The 18,516-nt window shown below is 47.6% G+C and overlaps 1 protein-coding gene across 2 annotated transcripts; it reads right to left on the reverse strand.

Moving 5' to 3' along the window:
* Nucleotides 1-514: 514 nt before the first annotated feature.
* Nucleotides 515-18,047, reverse strand: GRPEL2 (GrpE like 2, mitochondrial). 2 transcript variants are annotated; one of them, XM_006278053.4, is made up of 4 exons: nt 17,933-18,047; nt 9,966-10,122; nt 8,872-8,953; nt 515-5,438 (listed from the first exon to the last, which is right to left on the reverse strand). In XM_006278053.4, exons 1-4 carry the CDS (start codon nt 18,007-18,009, stop codon nt 5,083-5,085), a joined length of 672 nt encoding a protein of 223 aa, XP_006278115.2. In that variant the 5' UTR covers nt 18,010-18,047; the 3' UTR covers nt 515-5,082. The 2 variants fall into 2 exon arrangements, with proteins under 2 accessions (XP_006278115.2, XP_019334199.1); XM_019478654.2 differs by lacking the exon at nt 17,933-18,047 and adding an exon at nt 15,882-16,042.
* Between the last annotated feature and the right edge of the window lie 469 nt (nt 18,048-18,516).

Consider the following 18,516-nt stretch of genomic DNA (forward strand, 5'->3'; position numbering starts at 1 on the left):
CACCAGTAAGGAGTATACCACTAGAACCTGCTGTACACAAAAAGGGAAAAATGCAGCACAGCAAAACTCTGAAACCAGATCTGTCTAATGGAGGTATTCAAGTGCATCAGACATTACACATAAGAACAGAGCGCTATGCAGTGAAGCATTGAAAATGCTCCAAAATGACCTAGTGCTAGCGCAGGGCATTCTTCCACACAAAAGGCTGATAGGGGCCCCCTTTAGGGAAGTCAAATGCAGCTGATGAAACACTGGATAGTTACGACGGCATCACATCGGATGGCTGGCAATAATGCAGACTCTTCACAACATACCTGTGGGAGTATGAGAACCTATGCGCACATGCGTAGTATTTCTTGGAGTTCAGCTAAGAAGTTGTTAAACAAGACCTTGAAGAAAACCAGTGGCTTCAAATAGCAAGAACTAAAACAGCAAAAATTCTTTCAGCCTGCAGTATCATCCCATGTAAAATAGCATTCCCAATGGGTAAAGCATTTCAGAAGACAAGAAAACCCCCTGTTAATGCAACTTTTATTAGCAAATGCACAGTATCTGAGCATCTAAAAAGAAGTCAGCACATTCCAGCATTAACTCAAATCTCACTGTCATCACGCCCTACACTGCACTCTGAATTTCCCTTTCATACAGTGAGAACCTTTGGGTACATAAAAGCACAGAAACAGGAAAACATAAAGTATGTACAGAAGGTTTCCTGCCAACTAAGAGGCCTACACTTTTTGGAGATTAGCAATGCTTTGTTCATTTGTCTTGGCAAGTGATATCAAAACACCTTGTGCTTTAAAATAATAATAAAAAAATACTAAAATATTCACAATATAAACTTAAATACATTGCTTTTTGTTTTTCTTTTTTTAAAAAGCGTGTTAATAGCCATTGATTTATCACAGCTGTTCCAACAGAATCCCTGTTAATGAAGCACTAAGAACGCGATGTTCACATTTTGTACTGCATATGGTCGGAGTTTCACATGCTGCCACATTAGCATAATTGTGCCACTGCAAACCTTATGGCAGAGTTCAACTGCAATGTGCCCCACTGACAAGATGTGGCAGAGGCATGGGAAAAAAAATGCCAACATAAAAGAAGGCTGCCACAGACCTACCACTGAGGTCATTTCCACATATTAACACTACCATGGTGATGTGTAAATAGATGGCAATGACTACTGCTTTTGTGACACCTCCCTTCTCCACAAATAACTCTTTCTTAACACACACTTGCATTAACATGAGTCAATCATTGACTAAAGTGTCTGAAAAGAAAAAAGCTAATGGGTTAGATTCCTCTCTAGTGTAACACTGCAGCGTTACATGCCCAAGAAGAATCGGTCCCATTGTGCATAAGAGTGCAAGCTTTCTACAAACATGGAAGACAGCAAGAGGGCTGGACTTTCTAAAGGAGAATTTAACCCAGCCTAGGACAATCTTGGTAACACAAAGTATGAAATTTATATGGGTGCTCGAAAGCCAACAGGACCAAAGTTAACCTCAGATGTTGAACTGCAGTGCAACTCAGGAGACTGGCCCCTTGAGTTTTGCTTAATTGCATTCTCACATTGGGATTAAAACACAGCGGAAGATGAGATGGTGATAATATCTTTGCCTCTCTCCAGCACATTTCATTAAAGGAAATCAAAGCCCTCTGCACACATTCTATTAATCCTCACAGCAGCCCTTTAAGGTAGGCCCAATATTGGAGACGTTTTACACCTAAAAAACCCGAGGCACAAACTGAGGAAATAACTTTCATAATGGTGTTTGGTGAAGAGTCAGAAACAGAGCACAGAAACCTTACTGCCAGGTTCCTGATTAGCCACAAGACATAGTGCCTTCATGAAACAGGTCCCAGAGAAAGAGAAGCCTATGTGGACCTCTCTCTCTCTCAAAATAAATCCTCACCATTGTGATTAAACAACAGGCCTTAGATTTACCAAGAAGCACTAATTACTAGGGTCAAGATCTCAAGATTCTGATTAGTTAGAAGTGCACCATCACATTCTGAAACATCTTTTCTAATTCAGAGTCAAATAGCTCTGAATCAGTCCTAAATCATTGCTTAAGGCAGCTTTGTGCTAACCAAATGAGAAGAGACATGCCCATCCTTCACAGCCTTTTGGAATAAAAGGCACTGAACTTAATATGCTCTCTATATATTCTTCTCTCATTAAAGACTGTTGGCAGCACTAAGTTGAGGGAAGGCATAGTCTTGAGGTCCATCACAAAGGCAGAGAACACAAGGCTGCAAAGGAATGGGAAAGGAGTGCTTTCTTTTAAGCAGGTGCTGGCATCCCACTAAACATGGTTTTTGGAAGCAGACCCCAAACACTTGCCAAGTCATAAATTTGGCCTGAAAAATTGAGGGGGCAAGAACTCATTCCTTAGCAAGAAGCACTGTAAACACAATTCCCCTCCTCACTTAAAAAGCAGACTTGAGCTTGAGGCTGGATGTCACCACCTCCTATGTTACTTCTCTTACTTGTTAAATGGAGTTTGAGTTCAGATTTAGCTCAGAGATAGGTACAGATGCTAGCATCTAAAATCTAATACAGGGAATGAACAGATGACTCCTGCTTCCAGTTTAGCCAAAGGGTTCACAAAAGGATTACCCTCATCAGAGATCCAGGGGGAAATGCTTCTGCCCTAAGACCTTTCACTACATGGTGCCAGTTAACTTGTCTTCAGCTGAGGGGATCCCTCCAGGCCAGCACCCACTTTTATGCTGCTTCTCTTCACTTTCTGGTCACTGTTGCTGAAATTGGTTCAAGGACACTTGGGACTTTCACTTAAGATAGGTTTGCTCCTTTCTAAAAAAAAAATTAAAAAAGGCCTAGATTTGGTACCTAGACAGCCAAGCAGCAGTTGTCCCTGAACTGAAATGGGAAGTCAGTGTTACGTGTGTATCAATTAGATCAGATCACCCAGTTCAGGTGTTGGAGTCACCAGCATCTACTGGATGTCATTAAGGGTGCTTGTAAGCTACAGCAAAGAATCCAGGGGTACTTTCTCTTGAAAGTACAAGTTCCTTTAAGAACAGACCTACAGACTTTAGAACAGTCCCAGCAAATCCCTACCAAGCATTATCCCAATTTTAACTCTGAAAGCAGGGGGGGTCTCAGGCATGAGCTAGAGAGCTAATATTGATCTGATAAAGTTTCAACTGGTAGCAGAGTTGTACTTGGTAGCCGTGCTGGTCTGAGACAAAAAGACATACAAAAAACTAGAACTCTTGGTTCCAAAATTATACCTTTTTTTTTTTCCGGTAGGGTCGGAAGGGACCCGAGCAGATCATCAAGTCCGATTCCCTGCCATGGCAGAAAAGAGTACTGGGGTCAAACGACCAGAGCGAGGTGTTCATCTAATCTCCTTAAAGACCCCCAGGGTAGGAGCCAGCACCACTTCCCTTGGAAGTTGGTTCCAGATCCTAGCCGCCCTGACAGTGAAGTAGCGGCTTCTGATGTCTATCTAGTCTGAATCTACCCTCTGCCAGCTTGTGACCGTTATTTCTAGTCACTCCTGGTAGTGCTCGGGGGAACAGGGACTCTCCCAGTGCCTGCTGGTCCCCTCTGACTAGTTTGTAACAGGCCAGTTTTACTAGACCAACTGGAAAATGGCAAGAAAATTGTCCTTTTCTGCAAGCTTTCGGGATCGAAGTCCCTTCGTTAGGCTCTGGGAAAAGTGTAGATGGTACAAGATGGTAAAAAGTCAGCTCCCTCTATGCAAAAATGAAGTTTATTTCCTACCTATGGGGACTTTTTATCATCTTGTACCATCTACACTTTTCCCCGTGCCTGACAAAAAGGGACTTTGTTCCTGAAAGCTTACAGAAAAGGACAATTTTCTTGCCATTTTCCAGTTGGTCTAATAAAAGGTATCATTTTGGAATCAAGAGTTCTAGTTTTTTTTATATGTCTTAACTGGTAGCAGATTTTTTTAAACTTAATTCCTATTCAAATACAGCTGCCCATGTTGCCCAAGAGACTGAGTCTTCGTGGCTGTGTCCAGACGAGTGTGGATGTGTGGTATGTGTTGCCACAGACCCATCTTTGGCACCACACACCACACATGCAGGTGTTCCCTGTGCTGCAACCTTGTAGCTGGGGGGGAAAGGGGGGGGTGTTGACCCCGAGATTTCCTGGGGTAAAAAAAACCCATGCTGAAAAAAGGAGAGGCATAGCATATGGTGGCAGCGTGCACGCCACCCAAAACCGGAGCCTGGCCAACCGGAGCCACACTCTAGCTGCCAGGGAGGCTTCCTGCTGTGGCTGCAGCTCCAGAAGGCCACAAGGATCCCAGGTAAGGCTGCTGGGGCCAGCACAGTTGCTGGCTCCAGTCTCCCCTACCCTACCTTGGGTTACCTGCTGTGTGTCACTGCTACTTGTCCCCAGCAAAACAAGTGCCTGTGCTCGTCTGGATGCAGCCCATGAGTTTAAAATTATCTTCAGAGACAGAGAGAGAAATCTGGCTGAAACCGGTATTTCAAGCATACAGCCTCTCAGATCCCCCTGCCTCTGGGAAGGGCATGAGATGCAACAAAAAAGATCTGATACTTGTTAGCATTTGGAGCTGGTTATCTCCTCAGTGCTTTCCAAGCAGACAGCCTCACAATACTCTGTGAAATAGGTTAGTATATTTAACAGACAGGGTAAATGATGCACAGAGGTTAAATGATTCACCTAAGGCCACAGAAGGAGTCTGTGTCAGAGCTGAGATTAGAAGGCAGGAGGTTCCTGGCTCTTGGATCCTTTCTCTTTCTCTCTCTCCCCTCAACACTCCCTTCCCCATTCAATTTTTAATAGACTTAGACCAACAAGAGAAGGAGCTATGGTGCCACATACTTTTGACAAAGAGGACTCCCAATATTATTTCACATGCTCAGAAAAGTACACTGGATAACTGAGTACCTTGGAATTAAAGCTAGGATGATGGCACACATTGTTAAGGAGCCAATATACAATAGAAACCTAACTTAATAAATAAGCATAGACATGCAGCCACAATTGCCACGGAGCAAAGAAGAGTCCTCAGCTCAAAAAGGTCCCAGACCACAAAGGACACACCCATATCACGCCTGTGACTCGACTGCCACACCAACTAGTGCATGTCTGATGGTGCGGCCATGGAGCTTATAGCCATCCTGAGTCACTAGTGCCACCATGCCTGGCTGCATTCCCTCCGCCGGTACGTGGCAAACTATTTCATGGTCATATGGATCATATTTGTCACCAACAGGGTTCATCTTTTGAAGGCCATGTTTGGCAAACACACTTTGCAATTTGGCCTCAATGAGAGACAGGCCTTCGCAGATCTTCTGGAGGGTTGGGTTGGGATCGCTGGGCTCTGTTTGCTCTGCAGCACTCTCTGTTGTCTTCTCCAAGATATCTGCTATCTCAACGAGGTCCCTGCAGAAACTCTGGATCCCTGCAGGCACACACACAAATAGACAAGAGGTTAAGTAATATCAGTTCAGTGGCAGGAAGTGCAAGGCTACATCAGCCCTGGGCATGCTGCCACAGGACTCTGAAAGGTTTGAAAGGTTATGACCTCATGCTGAAAACTGCTGATTTTGGAGCTGAAGGGACTCAATGTTACCTGAAATCATTCTGTATCTTCTCCAGCTGTTGGCTTTAGTATTGTATAATGCTGAAGAGGGAAAGACAAGACTCACAGAGACCACGATAATGAAGTGTATATACACCCAGCCAGATAAAAAGGTATGCTCAACACTCACATTTGGTAAGGCACAGATATTTTGTTTAAAAAACCCTCCTAACCTAGGATGTTTCAAGTTAGAACTCAAGCAGCTACAGGGAAACAGGCACAGTGGAAGGATGAAACGTTTGTTGCCATTTAGGAAAGCTGGTTCAGTTTGCAAACATTCTGGGCAGCAGCATGCTCATCTCGCAAGATTGTTCTCAGGAATAAACCTGATGCAAGTACAGTACAAAAAACCTGGCCCTCGAAGTTGTCAGGCCTGTTAACTAATATAACAGCAAGGAATAAGATACCTGTTGGGAAAAACAGAAGAGAGCAGCAACAATTAAACAATCTACACCTGCACAGACCAACCCATGTGTCTGTGAAGAAAGCCATGGGGTACAAGGCAAGAGTTGCACAGAAGCAGCCACGGATCCATCTAATCCAGCAGTCCATAGGGTTATCCCTTGCTTTACTGAATGCCACGTCTTCCACATTTAGCAGTTCCTAACATGAAGACCCTTTGCTAATGCCCTTATAATCTAAAAGGATACAGAAGTGCAAAAAGTTGAGCAGTTCAGTAGCAGCAACACCGTACATAGACCTGAATTCAGCACCATTTCAGAGCAGAGCAGATGAGCATGAAAGGAAAATACAGAAACTCTATTGCAAAAAAACTTTAATAACCCTCTGGCAAGTGTTAAGTAATGAGCAGGGATCCTGTTTGTCTCTATTTAAAAATCCAAAATTCTCTGATCAAAACCCCCAAATCCCCATTTTTCCACAATTAAAATGAAACACCATTACATATATAGGTATTGGTTGAACACAATGTTTTATTGATATATCTACAATTTTCAAGCAAATTGGAAGTCTACCAGTGCATTAATAACTATAATAAAATAAATTCTATATAACTATAAATTTGGGGATTTGATTTTTTTTTTTTTTTTTTAATCACAGAAAACCAGAGCTCCCTATGCTCCATATGCTCACCAGGGTGCAGGTCCAGCTGTGGCTGTCCTCCCCACTGCTTTGTGGTGCTGAGCAGCCCTGATACGCCAGCGCCCCTCACTCCCAACCTGCAGCCCCTGTCCCCGCCAATGCCTTTCACTCCCAACCCACAGCCTCTGCCCCCAGCCCTGCTGGTACCCACCATTCCCGACCCGCTGCCTCCCATCCCCAGGCCTCCCAGAGTCTGGGGCAGGGTTGAGTGTGTGGGGCAAGGGGGGTGCCTGACTATAGGCAACACCATAAGTGATGTGTTGGGGGGGGGGAGGGGGAAATGAGGGGATACATGCCTCCTACCCCAGATCCGTGTGCCCACAGAGGGCACGGAGCTGCAGCCTGGCTAGATGGGCATGGGCAGAAGCCACTTCTGTGGCCCAATGGACAGGACCTGGGATGGGAGGCTGGAGTGGGGTGGCGAGACTCATTGCCACTGCAGCCGCCAGGACCCCACACCAGCCATGTGAGGAGTAACGAACCAGGCAGTGGGGAGAGATCAGGGACAGGAGGAGCTCCGCTGCCCTCACCTTCTCCTGTTACCAGCTGCTCACACACTGAACCGTGGCTCTACTCGGCTGCCATGGCTTGGCCACGGCCACTGCTTCCCCCAGGCTGCCTATGCTGGCCCCCCCCCGACCTACCCTCTGAAGTAAAGCCATGGTGGTGCCTAGGCCACGGCAGGGGGTAGAGCCATGGCCTGGAGCATAAGCAGCTGGAGGAGGTGAGGGCAGTGCCACCTTCCCCCCCCGCCCCGGTCTGTGACTCCTCACACTGCTGGCAGCATGCCTAGTGCAGCGGTCCCAGCAGCAGCAACAAGTGTCACTGTCCCACTCTGCCAGGTCCCACCCACTGGACCATGGTGGCAGCTCCTGCCCATGCCTGTCTGACCAGGCTGTAGCCCCTTGCCCACTATGGATGTACAAATTTGACAAATCACTTATGCCCCCCGCCCCTTCATGTCACGCCTATGCCACACCCCCAACGACTTACCTGAAAGGAGCTACAGGAGCTGCTCTCTACCACGCTGCCTGGCTGCCATGTATGTGTGCGCATGCATATGCACATGGCCCCTGCCTATGATCACCCTCCTCCCACTCCCCACCAGCCCCAAGCAGCCGCTTGCAGGCTGGAACTCTGCCAGTTCAGCCTGCAAGGGGAAATCCATGGTTTCCTGTATTTTTCCCCTTTAAAGGAAAAAATCTGTGTTTTTCCATGGCAAACAAAACACAGATCCCTGCTAATGAGAAAGCTAAAGGAAACTTCTGAGACAATACTAGCCACAGAATATTTGGTTTTAATCAAAGATCAGTTGTGTTCTGGAGCTGCTATCATTCGATGTGAAAGGAGTTGGTGGATTCAGCCTGGTACCAAGTGGAGTGGTGTCTACGTCACATAACCACAAGGAGCATTCTTGATGACTGTCTAACCAGAAATGGGTCAGACTGAATGCACCATGGAGTCTAGACCATCTTCTCAGCCCTGGATGCAATGCTCCCACAGAAGGGCTAAGGCACATTGAAAGGGCAGGGAGGGGTGCTTATACTGCTATTCTCATGCGTACCCACTCTATGGATAAATTACACATGCTCCGGGACTATCAATCCAGGCCGTTTCACCACTGCTACACTTACTCAAAATATTTCCAGGAAGAGCCTATCGAATTTCAACTCAGGTTGTGCTACATCATTAATTTTAGTGTGGAGGGAATGGGATGGAAAGGAATTCAATACCGTAAGAGAGATCACAGCTCAATGCCATTGTAGAGAGCATGAAACAAACTCTAAGTGCCAATTCTCAGCTAGCGTAAATCACAATTTCAATTAAGCCAATGGAGTATGCTGATTTATAGAAGCAGAGCTGCTAATATTCATAGGGTGGAATGTTTACTATCGGGAATGACATTATAAAAGACTTTTGAAGAATCCATCACGGTGATAAACCCCTAGGGTGTGGTCAAATATACAGAGGCAACAGCATGCAAACTCAGCCACTCAGCTCAGGCCAAATAAGGCCTTTACAAATGAAAAAGGCCAGGGAGAAGGGGAGAGTAGGTGATCAGCACTTTCTTCTCTGGTACCTAACCGTGCTATGCCAGGCAAGCCATGCTGAGGCAGATGGAGCTGCTCAATTCTAGCTTTGCTCTGCTTACCAAACAGTTTGGCATCTTCCACAAATTTCTGGGTCCTCCTCCGGACATTTTCAGAATCCGCCAAGGCTTTTCGGTATCGTTCCTGCATGTACAGCAACAGGCAGAGGCATCAGACACGCCAAATGGACTTACTTATTGTAAGTTTGCTTTCCTCTATAGACTATTTAAAATGTATACCCTTCACAAGTTGCAAGCTCATGCTGGCCACCCAGGTCTCATTAAGGGGTGTGTGTGTGTGTGTGTGTGTGTGTGTGTGTGTGTGTGTGTGTGTGTGCGCGCACGCGCGCACACGCGCACACACACAGCCTTCAAATTGTCTGGCAGAAAGTGCTCCTCAGCAAAGTGGCAGAAGGACCCTGAGTAGGCTCAGCATCATCATGCAACAGACCACCAAGATGTTTTTCCATGATCAGGCTGTTGCTTTTCCATCATTTTATTTACAACACCTAGTTGACTCTTTCCTGGAGGTCTTAGCAATGAATCTGTAATCAGCTTATGTTGATAAATTACACTACTGTCAGGGCAATCAATTTGTGAAAAGCCCTGTCTCAGTATCTTGCTTTCCTTTCACCTTGTTTATGTTTATGTAGTCACCACTACAACTACACCAAATGTTAGCAAAGATGGGACTCCTATCATAGATGAACTCCCTCCTAAGGCCTAGTAGTCACCAAGCTAACAGGACCATCACGACTCCCAGAAGACAAAGACAAAACGATTGCATCTCTTAACTGTGAAATGCTGAGACCAGAATCTCTTAATAAAGACCACTGTTTGTCATCCAGGATCACACTACATTTTCCAGTCAGTTTGGTTTCCTGCTTTCAGCAGCAGCCAACACCTGATGCTTAGGAGAACAGCAACTTTGCTAAATGTGCATTGTCTCCTAGTGTGCATGTTGTATCTGGTCACCACCCTGTTACTTCTAAAAACCTGCATTTCAGTTGTGCTGTGTATACAGTATGGAGTTGGTGGAAATGTTTGGAATAGAATAGTAAAATGCAGAAGGAGAATAAGCCTTCCTACTTTTAAGGGACTAAGCCAAGGATGCAGTGATGCCTTGGCCAAGATGACACCAGCTACTGCAAACTCACCGTTAGGTCACGGACTTGTTCTTCTAGTTTGATGGCTTTGTGCTCTAGGGTGCACTCTGAAAGAGGATGCCTTGGCTCATCACAGGGATCTTCTGGGCCACACTCATCTCCAGTGCTCCTCTGCTGGGCTGCAGTGCTGAAGGCACACAGGGAACCTCTGAAACATGTCAATGGGACAGTGAGTTCTGGGTTACTTTCCTTTCTAACAGGAGAACAGATATGGACAGCAGATGTTTTATTGTGCTACTTAAATATGGAATGGACACAGATCCAGCCTCAATGGGGATATATGAACTGGGTTCAAACTTAGTAAGCTGCATCTAGCTTGTATAATAAGCAGAAGTAATCTAGGTAGGTGAAGTGAACAACAAACCTTCAACCTACAACTTTACAAACTTATAACCACAAAAACCGTCATATTAGTGCCACTAGTATCTTGTTCATACTCCCTTTCCTAACATGTTCTTAGTAGAAGTTGAGGAGAAAATATAAAGCACTCTTCTAAATGCACCTGCCCAGTTGCATCTCATTTATTTGGGTCCAACATTTGCTTCCAATTTCTCAGCCTGACTGAATTCAGTTGACTGTTTAAGAATCAAATTTATTTCTGACAATGAAATAAAGCAGCTTTTCCCAGCACAGGTGATTAAGTTGCAGTCATGAATGGGATGGTAAATTCTAATGGTAATTTTTGCATGGGAGCTCTTGATCATTCTTCAGATAACTAGCATTTCTGAATGCAATTGACATTATCAAGCCTATATGGGTGAGATCACTAAAGATGAATATACCTCCTCCGCTCCTGCTTGTAGGGAGGCAGTTAGGCGGGCCAAAGCTACCATGGAGCTGAGGATGGCAACCCAAGTAAAGGACAACAAGAAATTGTTTTTTAGATATATTGGGAGTAAAAGGAAGACCCAGGGAGGAATAGGACCGCTGCTAAATGGGCAGAAACAATTGGTGACAGACAGGGGGGACAAGGCTGAACTCCTCAACGAGTTCTTTGCCTCAGTGTTCCTAAGTGAGGGGCACGACAAGTCTCTCACTGGGGTTGTAGAGAGGCAGCAGCAAGGCGCCAGACTTCCATACATAGATCCTGAGGTGGTGCAGAGTCACTTGGAAGAACTGGATGCCTTTAAGTCGGCAGGCCCGGATGAGCTCCATCCGAGGGTACTGAAGGCACTGGCCGACATCATTGCAGAGCCACTGGCGGGAATATTCGAACGCTCGTGGTGCACGGGCCAAGTCCCGGAGGACTGGAAAAGGGCTAACGTGGTCCCCATTTTCAAAAAGGGGAGGAAGGAGGACCCGGGCAACTATAGGCCGGTCAGTCTCACCTCCATCCTTGGTAAAGTCTTTGAAAAAATTATCAAGGCTCACATTTGTGAGAGCCCGGCAGGGCAAATTATGCTGAGGGGAAACCAGCACGGGTTTGTGGCGGGCAGATCGTGCCTGACCAACCTAGTCTCTTTCTATGACCAGGTTACGAAACGCCTGGACACAGGAGAAGGGGTGGATGTCGTATACTTAGACTTCAGGAAGGCCTTCGATACGGTATCCCACCCCATACTGGTGAACAAGTTAAGAGGCTGTGATGTGGATAACTGCACAGTCCGGTGGGTGGCGAATTGGCTAGAGGGTCGCACCCAAAGAGTCGTGGTAGATGGGTCGGTCTCGACCTGGAAGGGTGTGGGCAGTGGGGTCCCACAGGGTTCGGTCCTTGGACCGATACTCTTTAATGTCTTCATCAGTGACTTGGACGAGGGAGTGAAATGTACTCTGTCCAAGTTTGCAGATGACACAAAGCTATGGGGAGAAGTGGACACGCTGGAGGGCAGGGAACAGCTGCAGGCAGACCTGGATAGGTTGCACAAGTGGGCAGAAAACAACAGGATGCAGTTCAACAAGGAGAAATGCAAAGTGCTGCACCTAGGGAGGAAAAATGTCCAGCACACCTACAGCCTAGGGAATGACCTGCTGGGTGGCACAGAGGTGGAAAGGGATCTTGGAGTCCTAGTGGACTCCAAGATGAACATGAGCCGGCAGTGTGACGAAGCCATCAGAAAAGCCAATGGCACTTTATCGTGCATCAGCAGATGCATGACAAATAGGTCCAGGGAGGTGATACTTCCCCTCTATCGGGCGCTGGTCAGACCGCAGTTGGAGTACTGCGTGCAATTCTGGGCACCGCACTTCAAGAAGGATGCGGATAACCTGGAGAGGGTCCAGAGAAGGGCCACTCGTATGGTCAAGGGCCTGCAGACCAAGCCCTACGAGGAGAGACTAGAGAAACTGGACCTTTTCAGCCTCCGCAAGAGAAGGTTGAGAGGCGACCTTGTGGCTGCCTATAAGTTCATCACGGGGGCACAGAAGGGAATTGGTGAGGATTTATTCACCAAGGCACCCCCGGGGGTTACAAGAAACAATGGCCACAAGCTAGCAGAGAGCAGATTTAGACTGGACATTAGGAAGAACTTCTTCACAGTTCGAGTGGCCAAGGTCTGGAACGGGCTCCCAAGGGAGGTGGTGCTCTCCCCTACCCTGGGGGTCTTCAAGAGGAGGTTAGACGAGTATGTAGATGGGGTCATCTAGACCCAGCACTCTTTCCTGCATATGCAGGGGGTCGGACTTGATGATCTATTGAGGTCCCTTCCGACCCTAACATCTATGAATATCACTTCAGAGATATTTGTAGGCACAGCAGAGTGCAATATTATGGGGGTATGTCGGCTGGTGACCATACACTAGAGTGCACTCAAGCTAGCTGACCCATCTATATTTGTGGACTTCAGCCACTGAATGCTGAAGACAAGGAAGGAAACGTATACAGGATACCCTTGCCATTCGTGGAGGATACGTTCCGGAGATCCCCACGAATGGCGAAATCCATGAATACTGACAGGGCTCCCTGTCAGACCCCACAGCTGCTCTCTGCTCCCCCCCACATTGTTCACGGTGCTCCCCCACAGCGCTTGGGGACTGACCCCTTTCCCCCCTGAGCTTCCAGGGGAGAAGATGCCACCGCCACCTCCCTCCATGTCCCCGGCGCTCACTCTCTACCCGCCTCCCACCTCTGCCCTCCTCTGCAAATATTTGAGTCCGTGAACCTGAAGTTCATGAATAGCGAGGGTTTCCTGCATATACAATTTTTCCCAGTTCCCCAGCTCTGCTCCTCCTCACAGATGGACTGACTCACTAGCTGGCTGTCTCCATACTTGCACCCCTGTTTCCCTTAGCCTGTTGATCTTCCCAGGGCATCTCTTAGGTACCTGGTACATTCCTTTCCTAAATGAGCCCAATAATGAACAACTTGTTCCACACAGCAATACCTGCTAGACCAGGGATGGGCAATTATTTCAGGTGGAGGGCCGCTTACTGAGTTTTGGCAAGCCATTGAAGGCCGCATGACAGGCAGTCAGGGGCAGATAAATATTAATTTTCTAATTTTTTTAGGGGCCCCACGGGCTGGATAGAATGGCCTGACAGGTCGCATCTGGCCTGTGGGCCACATTTTGCCAACCCCTGTGCTAGACACTGCCTGGCCTCCAGTTCCAGCCACACAAAGGTCAGTTACAAGCCCTGCACTTCAGGGAATCACACATACTGTGTGGGTATCCTGCAAGGGAACCTAGTTGAGCCTCAGAGTCTAGAGACAACAGCTGAATTTGTTAAGCTAGAAAAATAGCCTGCCCTGGCAGAGACAGAGGAGCTGAATTTGTCCCAACTGGAAGCTGCCACCTCACTAAGAAACCTCAGCTGAACATGGTGGCAATAAGCAGGAATCCTAAGGGCAAATGCAAAGCAAATACTGACCTCAGAATTGAAATGACAGAACTAGTAAGCCAAGGAACTGGATTAAGCTGTACAAAGATCAGCTGAGTACAAAGAGTTTGGCCTAACACTGCAACTCCCAAAAAAGAATTAAAAGTCAATCAAGTTACAAGATATTCAGTCTTCAGTATTCAGAAACAGTCTTCTTCCAGGCCACAAAGGCCAGGTACAGACATTACACTTCTATTGGCACAAGTGATCGGAAACTGATCTATATCCATAATGGAACAGAATGGCACACACAACTGGTCTATAGCTGTAACAGAACAGAAGTCTGGCATGCAAAACCTGGTTTAAAATGGCAGAACCCGGTCTAAGATTTGAACCACTCCCCTGCCCCACCAAAGGGCGAACGTGTGTTCTGTTTGCTACTGAATTAAACTACGCCACTTACAGAAAACCATGTAACCGAGATCAATTCTGCCTCAGGCTTTTTGAATGTCTGTAACTAGCCAAAGAGTTCTGGTCAGAAGCCAGGCCCAAGCTTCAAGCCCATCTTCCTCTCCTTGCCAGCCTACATGGGATTTGGAGTTTTGAGACAAGTCCTATGAGGCTTTTTCCATTCAGAAAGCACCTTGACAACTGTTAAACAAGAAAGCCTTGCTACACATTCTTGGAAGGGCTTTAATATCCCTTTTAGTCAAGGTTTATTGACATGGTAACTAAGAGCTTCACACTAACTTCAAAGACCACCAAACTTAACTCCTTCCTCTTCCTTACTCAGCAGGCCCCTTCTGCCACATTTTGTTTGTTACAGTCACAAGCTCAATGACAGATATCCAGAATCTCCCTCATTTCTCCCAAACCATCTGCATATCAATACCTGCTAATTAGGTGATTTTAGCACCAGCAATGCACCTATCTGCCTTTGTCCCAAAATACACACCCAGAAAACACCCCAGGAAAAGCTACTGCTGAGTGCTTGCTCTGTGGGGAAGTTTCTTGCATACCAATTTTAACATAAGGACACAAGAATATACTGCTTGTCTATACTAGGTTGTTTTCCAAACCTCCCCCCACCCAAAACCCACTGATGCAGCCCCCTCCTCGAAAGTGCCAGCAAGCTTTTGAGTGGAACTCAAGCTTGGGTGTTTCCAAGATACCTGCTGCTGAAGTATGCCAGTCAAATCTCTCTATGCCAATGGCGGCTCATCTCTGAGACATAAAAAGTGAAACAATATGAAGCTTAGATATGTTCATGACAGAATCTTCCATGGAAGAATGAGCTGAATAAGCTGATGGGGGTCCCATTTCCTTCATTAAACTTTTCTTCTACAAAACAGGGTACTGCAGGTGGCTTAAAAATGAACCAGCACAGAAAACAAGTTAGGCTCTGTTCTCCCTGTGTAACTTTAAAAAAGAAATCTCTCTAGAATAAACAATTGCTATTTTTTTCCAGAATTACTTCAGCTAAGTCTACTTACTCTGTTAGTATAATTGTTTAGATACACAATGTGGGGTTTACTGGTTAATTCAGCTACAGAGTTTACTTTAGTCCAGGGGTAGGAGACAGAGCAGTTTTGGTTTCAATACAGATTACTGGAATTAGAACATACAAACCATTAATCATATGGTTTGTTATGCAAGCCTCTCAACTGTAAGGGTAGGAGAAACTTGTGAGCGAGTTTCTGTCTGTCACTGGGGACTATCCCATTAAAGATAAAAATCTAAAATTGCCACAACCATGAACTCAGTCACAAGACTGCCAATAGTACATTATTGTGGGATTAAAAGATGCAAATGCAAAGCTGTTAATTACAGGTTGTTCTATAAAGAGATGGTTACATTTGCTGACCTGTTAACACAGTTATCTCCCAAAATCATGAGACATAAATGGAAGAGGAAACCATTAACCCACCATGCACGCATGTGCATGCATGAGAAAGATCAGTTGCAATAACAGCCTTTGGCTGTTAAATGATTTTATTTACAGAACTTCACTGAGGAACGTTAAACAGGCTGGAAAATAGCCTTGAAATACAGCCAAGGGAACAAGCTTCCCTACACCCTCACCACCATAGAGCCTGGCAGCTCAGACACCTGCAGTTTGCAGAAGCTACACAGATAAGTTTAGCAATCATTTACCTGGAGGAAGCAGAGCTTACTGAGTTGTTTCCGGCTGCATGCGACTCATGCTTCATATATGTACATATTTGTGTGTGCACTCAAGCAAAAGGGGAATGAACGAGCAAGTGGCGAAGTCAGAGGGACCTGCCTACGTGAAGCAGAGAGCTGTCTGCATGGATTCCTTTCCCAGCTAGTGAAAAAGAAGCCAAGTCACAAAACACACCCACCCCCAGCCTATAAATTTCCCCAGATATCACATGCTGTTGGACTAGCCTGCCTCATACTGCAGACAAGAAACCACAGCCCTCTCACAGAATCAGGGTTAAAAGGGATTTACTAAGAACTACCATGTAGAACTGGACATAGAGGAAGAAGCAAAGGAGGCAGCTTTTTCCTAAGAGATGCGATCAGCACTTCACCAAGAGAATGGAGAGTGATCTACTGCAGATGGTATAATGCACACAGATCATACAGATATGGATTTGCTGTAACTGCCTTTACAACACTGAGAAATTGCATGGGAGGTGGCTGGGAAATTCCCTAGTGAGGGAAGTGGAGAAGTCTCCAAGGGTGTGAACAGGTTACACACCTGAGCTAAGGAGGAAAAAGACATGAGAGCCAGTGTCAGAAAGAGGCAGATACAAGGGGGTTGGAATGAAATACAGAACTTTATCCATGTAGTGTAAATGACATATCCTTAAAACCTTTCATTGCTTCAAGTCAAATAAGTCTGAGATGAGCCACACAGCATTGTCACTCCTACAACATCCTCAGGCTCCCTGAGCCCCTTTCCAAACACCCAATACACCTGGGTCACCTCTCCAATGCTCCTCTTGGGTGCCAGGAGGTTATCCCTCTTCTCTCCATTATATACCCCAAGACTGTCCTGCAAAGTCCCACAGGCACACACTCCAGTCTGAATGATAACTTCTATAATGGGATCACCCACCCATCGGTCATCATTATTGGCACGATACAGCCTGCAGAAGTTGGACAGCCAAGTATTTGCACGTAAGGGCTGGTTTCACAGTGGCCTGATCATCCATCATGAGCTACCCATTAGCAGTTATTCGGTCACCTACAGACCAATGGAGCTCGGTGTTCCCTATGTGAGCTGACATATATGGTGGGACAAGGATACTTTTCAAGTATATAAAGCACGAGTGAGGGGGAAGACATCCGAACCCAACTGCTTTTTTAAAAGTAAGCCATAAAAGCAGCAGCCCCACCTATGCTTCTGGATCTCTCTATGTCACTGTGCTTTACTCCTCTCCCCACTTCCCCTTATCGCAGTACTCTAGAGCCAACCCTGCTTTGGCCATAACTAACCAAAGGAGCGGTTTCTAGTCGCCAGCTGCTTCTTCGCAGCCTTTACTCCTTAAAGGGAGGTAGGAACCACGGAGAACGGACATTTTGCCCAGCCCAAGTTAAGCCCGTCTCTGACCACCTAACACCCAGCGAGACAACCGCTCCAAACAGACACGCTGTACAACCACATCCAGTTCTCGCTGGACACCAAACCCAAAACGCGCATTAAGAGGACATTAGTCCACGCATGTGCCGGGTAAAGCGGCAACCCTGACGCTACCCGACAGGCAGGGAAGCTTTTACGAGCGCTCGCTGGCTTGCAAAGAGGCATCGAGCAGCTCGTGGAGGGCAGGGGCAGAGCCGGGCTGGCGGCATTAGCGGGGGGTTCATCTCCTCCGGCACCGGCTCCCTTGCGCTGGGCTGATGGAAATCTGTTCCCAGGACAAGCACTTTCTGTTAGGCTGGGGGGAGCCAACGTTTTTGGCAGTTGTGCTGCAGCGACAGCCCCAAACCCTCCGAGTGTCGCTACATCCCCTGCCCAATCCATTGCTCTGCTTTCTCCCCTTCTCCCCACATTCCCTGCCCGACCCATTGCTCTGCCTCCACCCTGCCCCATCCATTGCTCTGCTTTCTCCCCTCGCCCCATCCGTTGCCCTTTCTCCCCGTGTCCTGCACTCCCTGCCCGATCCATTGCTCTGCCTCCTCCTCTCGCTCCTGCCCGATCCGTTGCTCTGCCTTCCGCTCCTCGCCCCCCCCCCTACCTGCAGGGCCGCCGGGCACGCAGCGCGAAGAGCGGGCTGAGAAGCCGCGGTGCCGCCCGCACGGAGCCACCCGCCATGCTCCGACTACACCTCCCACCTCCCGCCTCCCGCCCCGCTCGGCACCGCAGCTCCCATGAGCCCCCGCGCCACGGTCGGGGAGGGACTACGACTCCCAGCAACCCCCTCGCCTCGCTACGGAAGGGGGTGGGGCCGCGTGGGACTGCGACTCCCAGCAGCCCCCGCGCCACAGTGAAGCAGGCCGGAGCTGGGACTAGAACTCCCAGCAGGCACCGCGGGGAGGGGCGGGGCGTGCGGTCTGCATCGCCTCCGAGTGACCGGTCATTAGGTCTACGCTCGTCTGGGCTTGGCTCTGCCCGTGTTGCGTCATAGAGGGGGTGGCGGTCGTGGCCGGGCTCGAGGGTGCGAGCTGCGCGGAGTCGCGGCCACGGGGGAGGAGGCTCGTGGCAGCCTTGCACCTCGCACCACGTTTTTAGGGCAGCACAAAGGCGACGTCCCTTCCCGCCCTCGGTCTGTGCAGCCCCCGCCGCGCTCTGTGCGGAGACGCTGCCCCACTGTCCATGAAG

Source organism: Alligator mississippiensis, chromosome 9 (assembly GCF_030867095.1).
Source record: "Alligator mississippiensis isolate rAllMis1 chromosome 9, rAllMis1, whole genome shotgun sequence".
Classification (NCBI taxonomy): domain Eukaryota; kingdom Metazoa; phylum Chordata; order Crocodylia; family Alligatoridae; genus Alligator; species Alligator mississippiensis.

Excerpts from the sequence above, each read along its gene's own strand:
- GRPEL2 (XM_006278053.4), bottom strand. The coding sequence starts at position 18,009 with ATGGCGGGTGGCTCCGTGCGGGCGGCACCGCGGCTTCTCAGCCCGCTC. Across the intron at positions 8,954-9,965 it reads AACAAGTCCGTGACCTAACG|GAACGATACCGAAAAGCCTT; the intron begins GTGAGTTTGCAG and ends CTGTACATGCAG. Across the intron at positions 5,439-8,871 it reads GGAAGATGCCAAACTGTTTG|GGATCCAGAGTTTCTGCAGG; the intron begins GTAAGCAGAGCA and ends GTGTGCCTGCAG.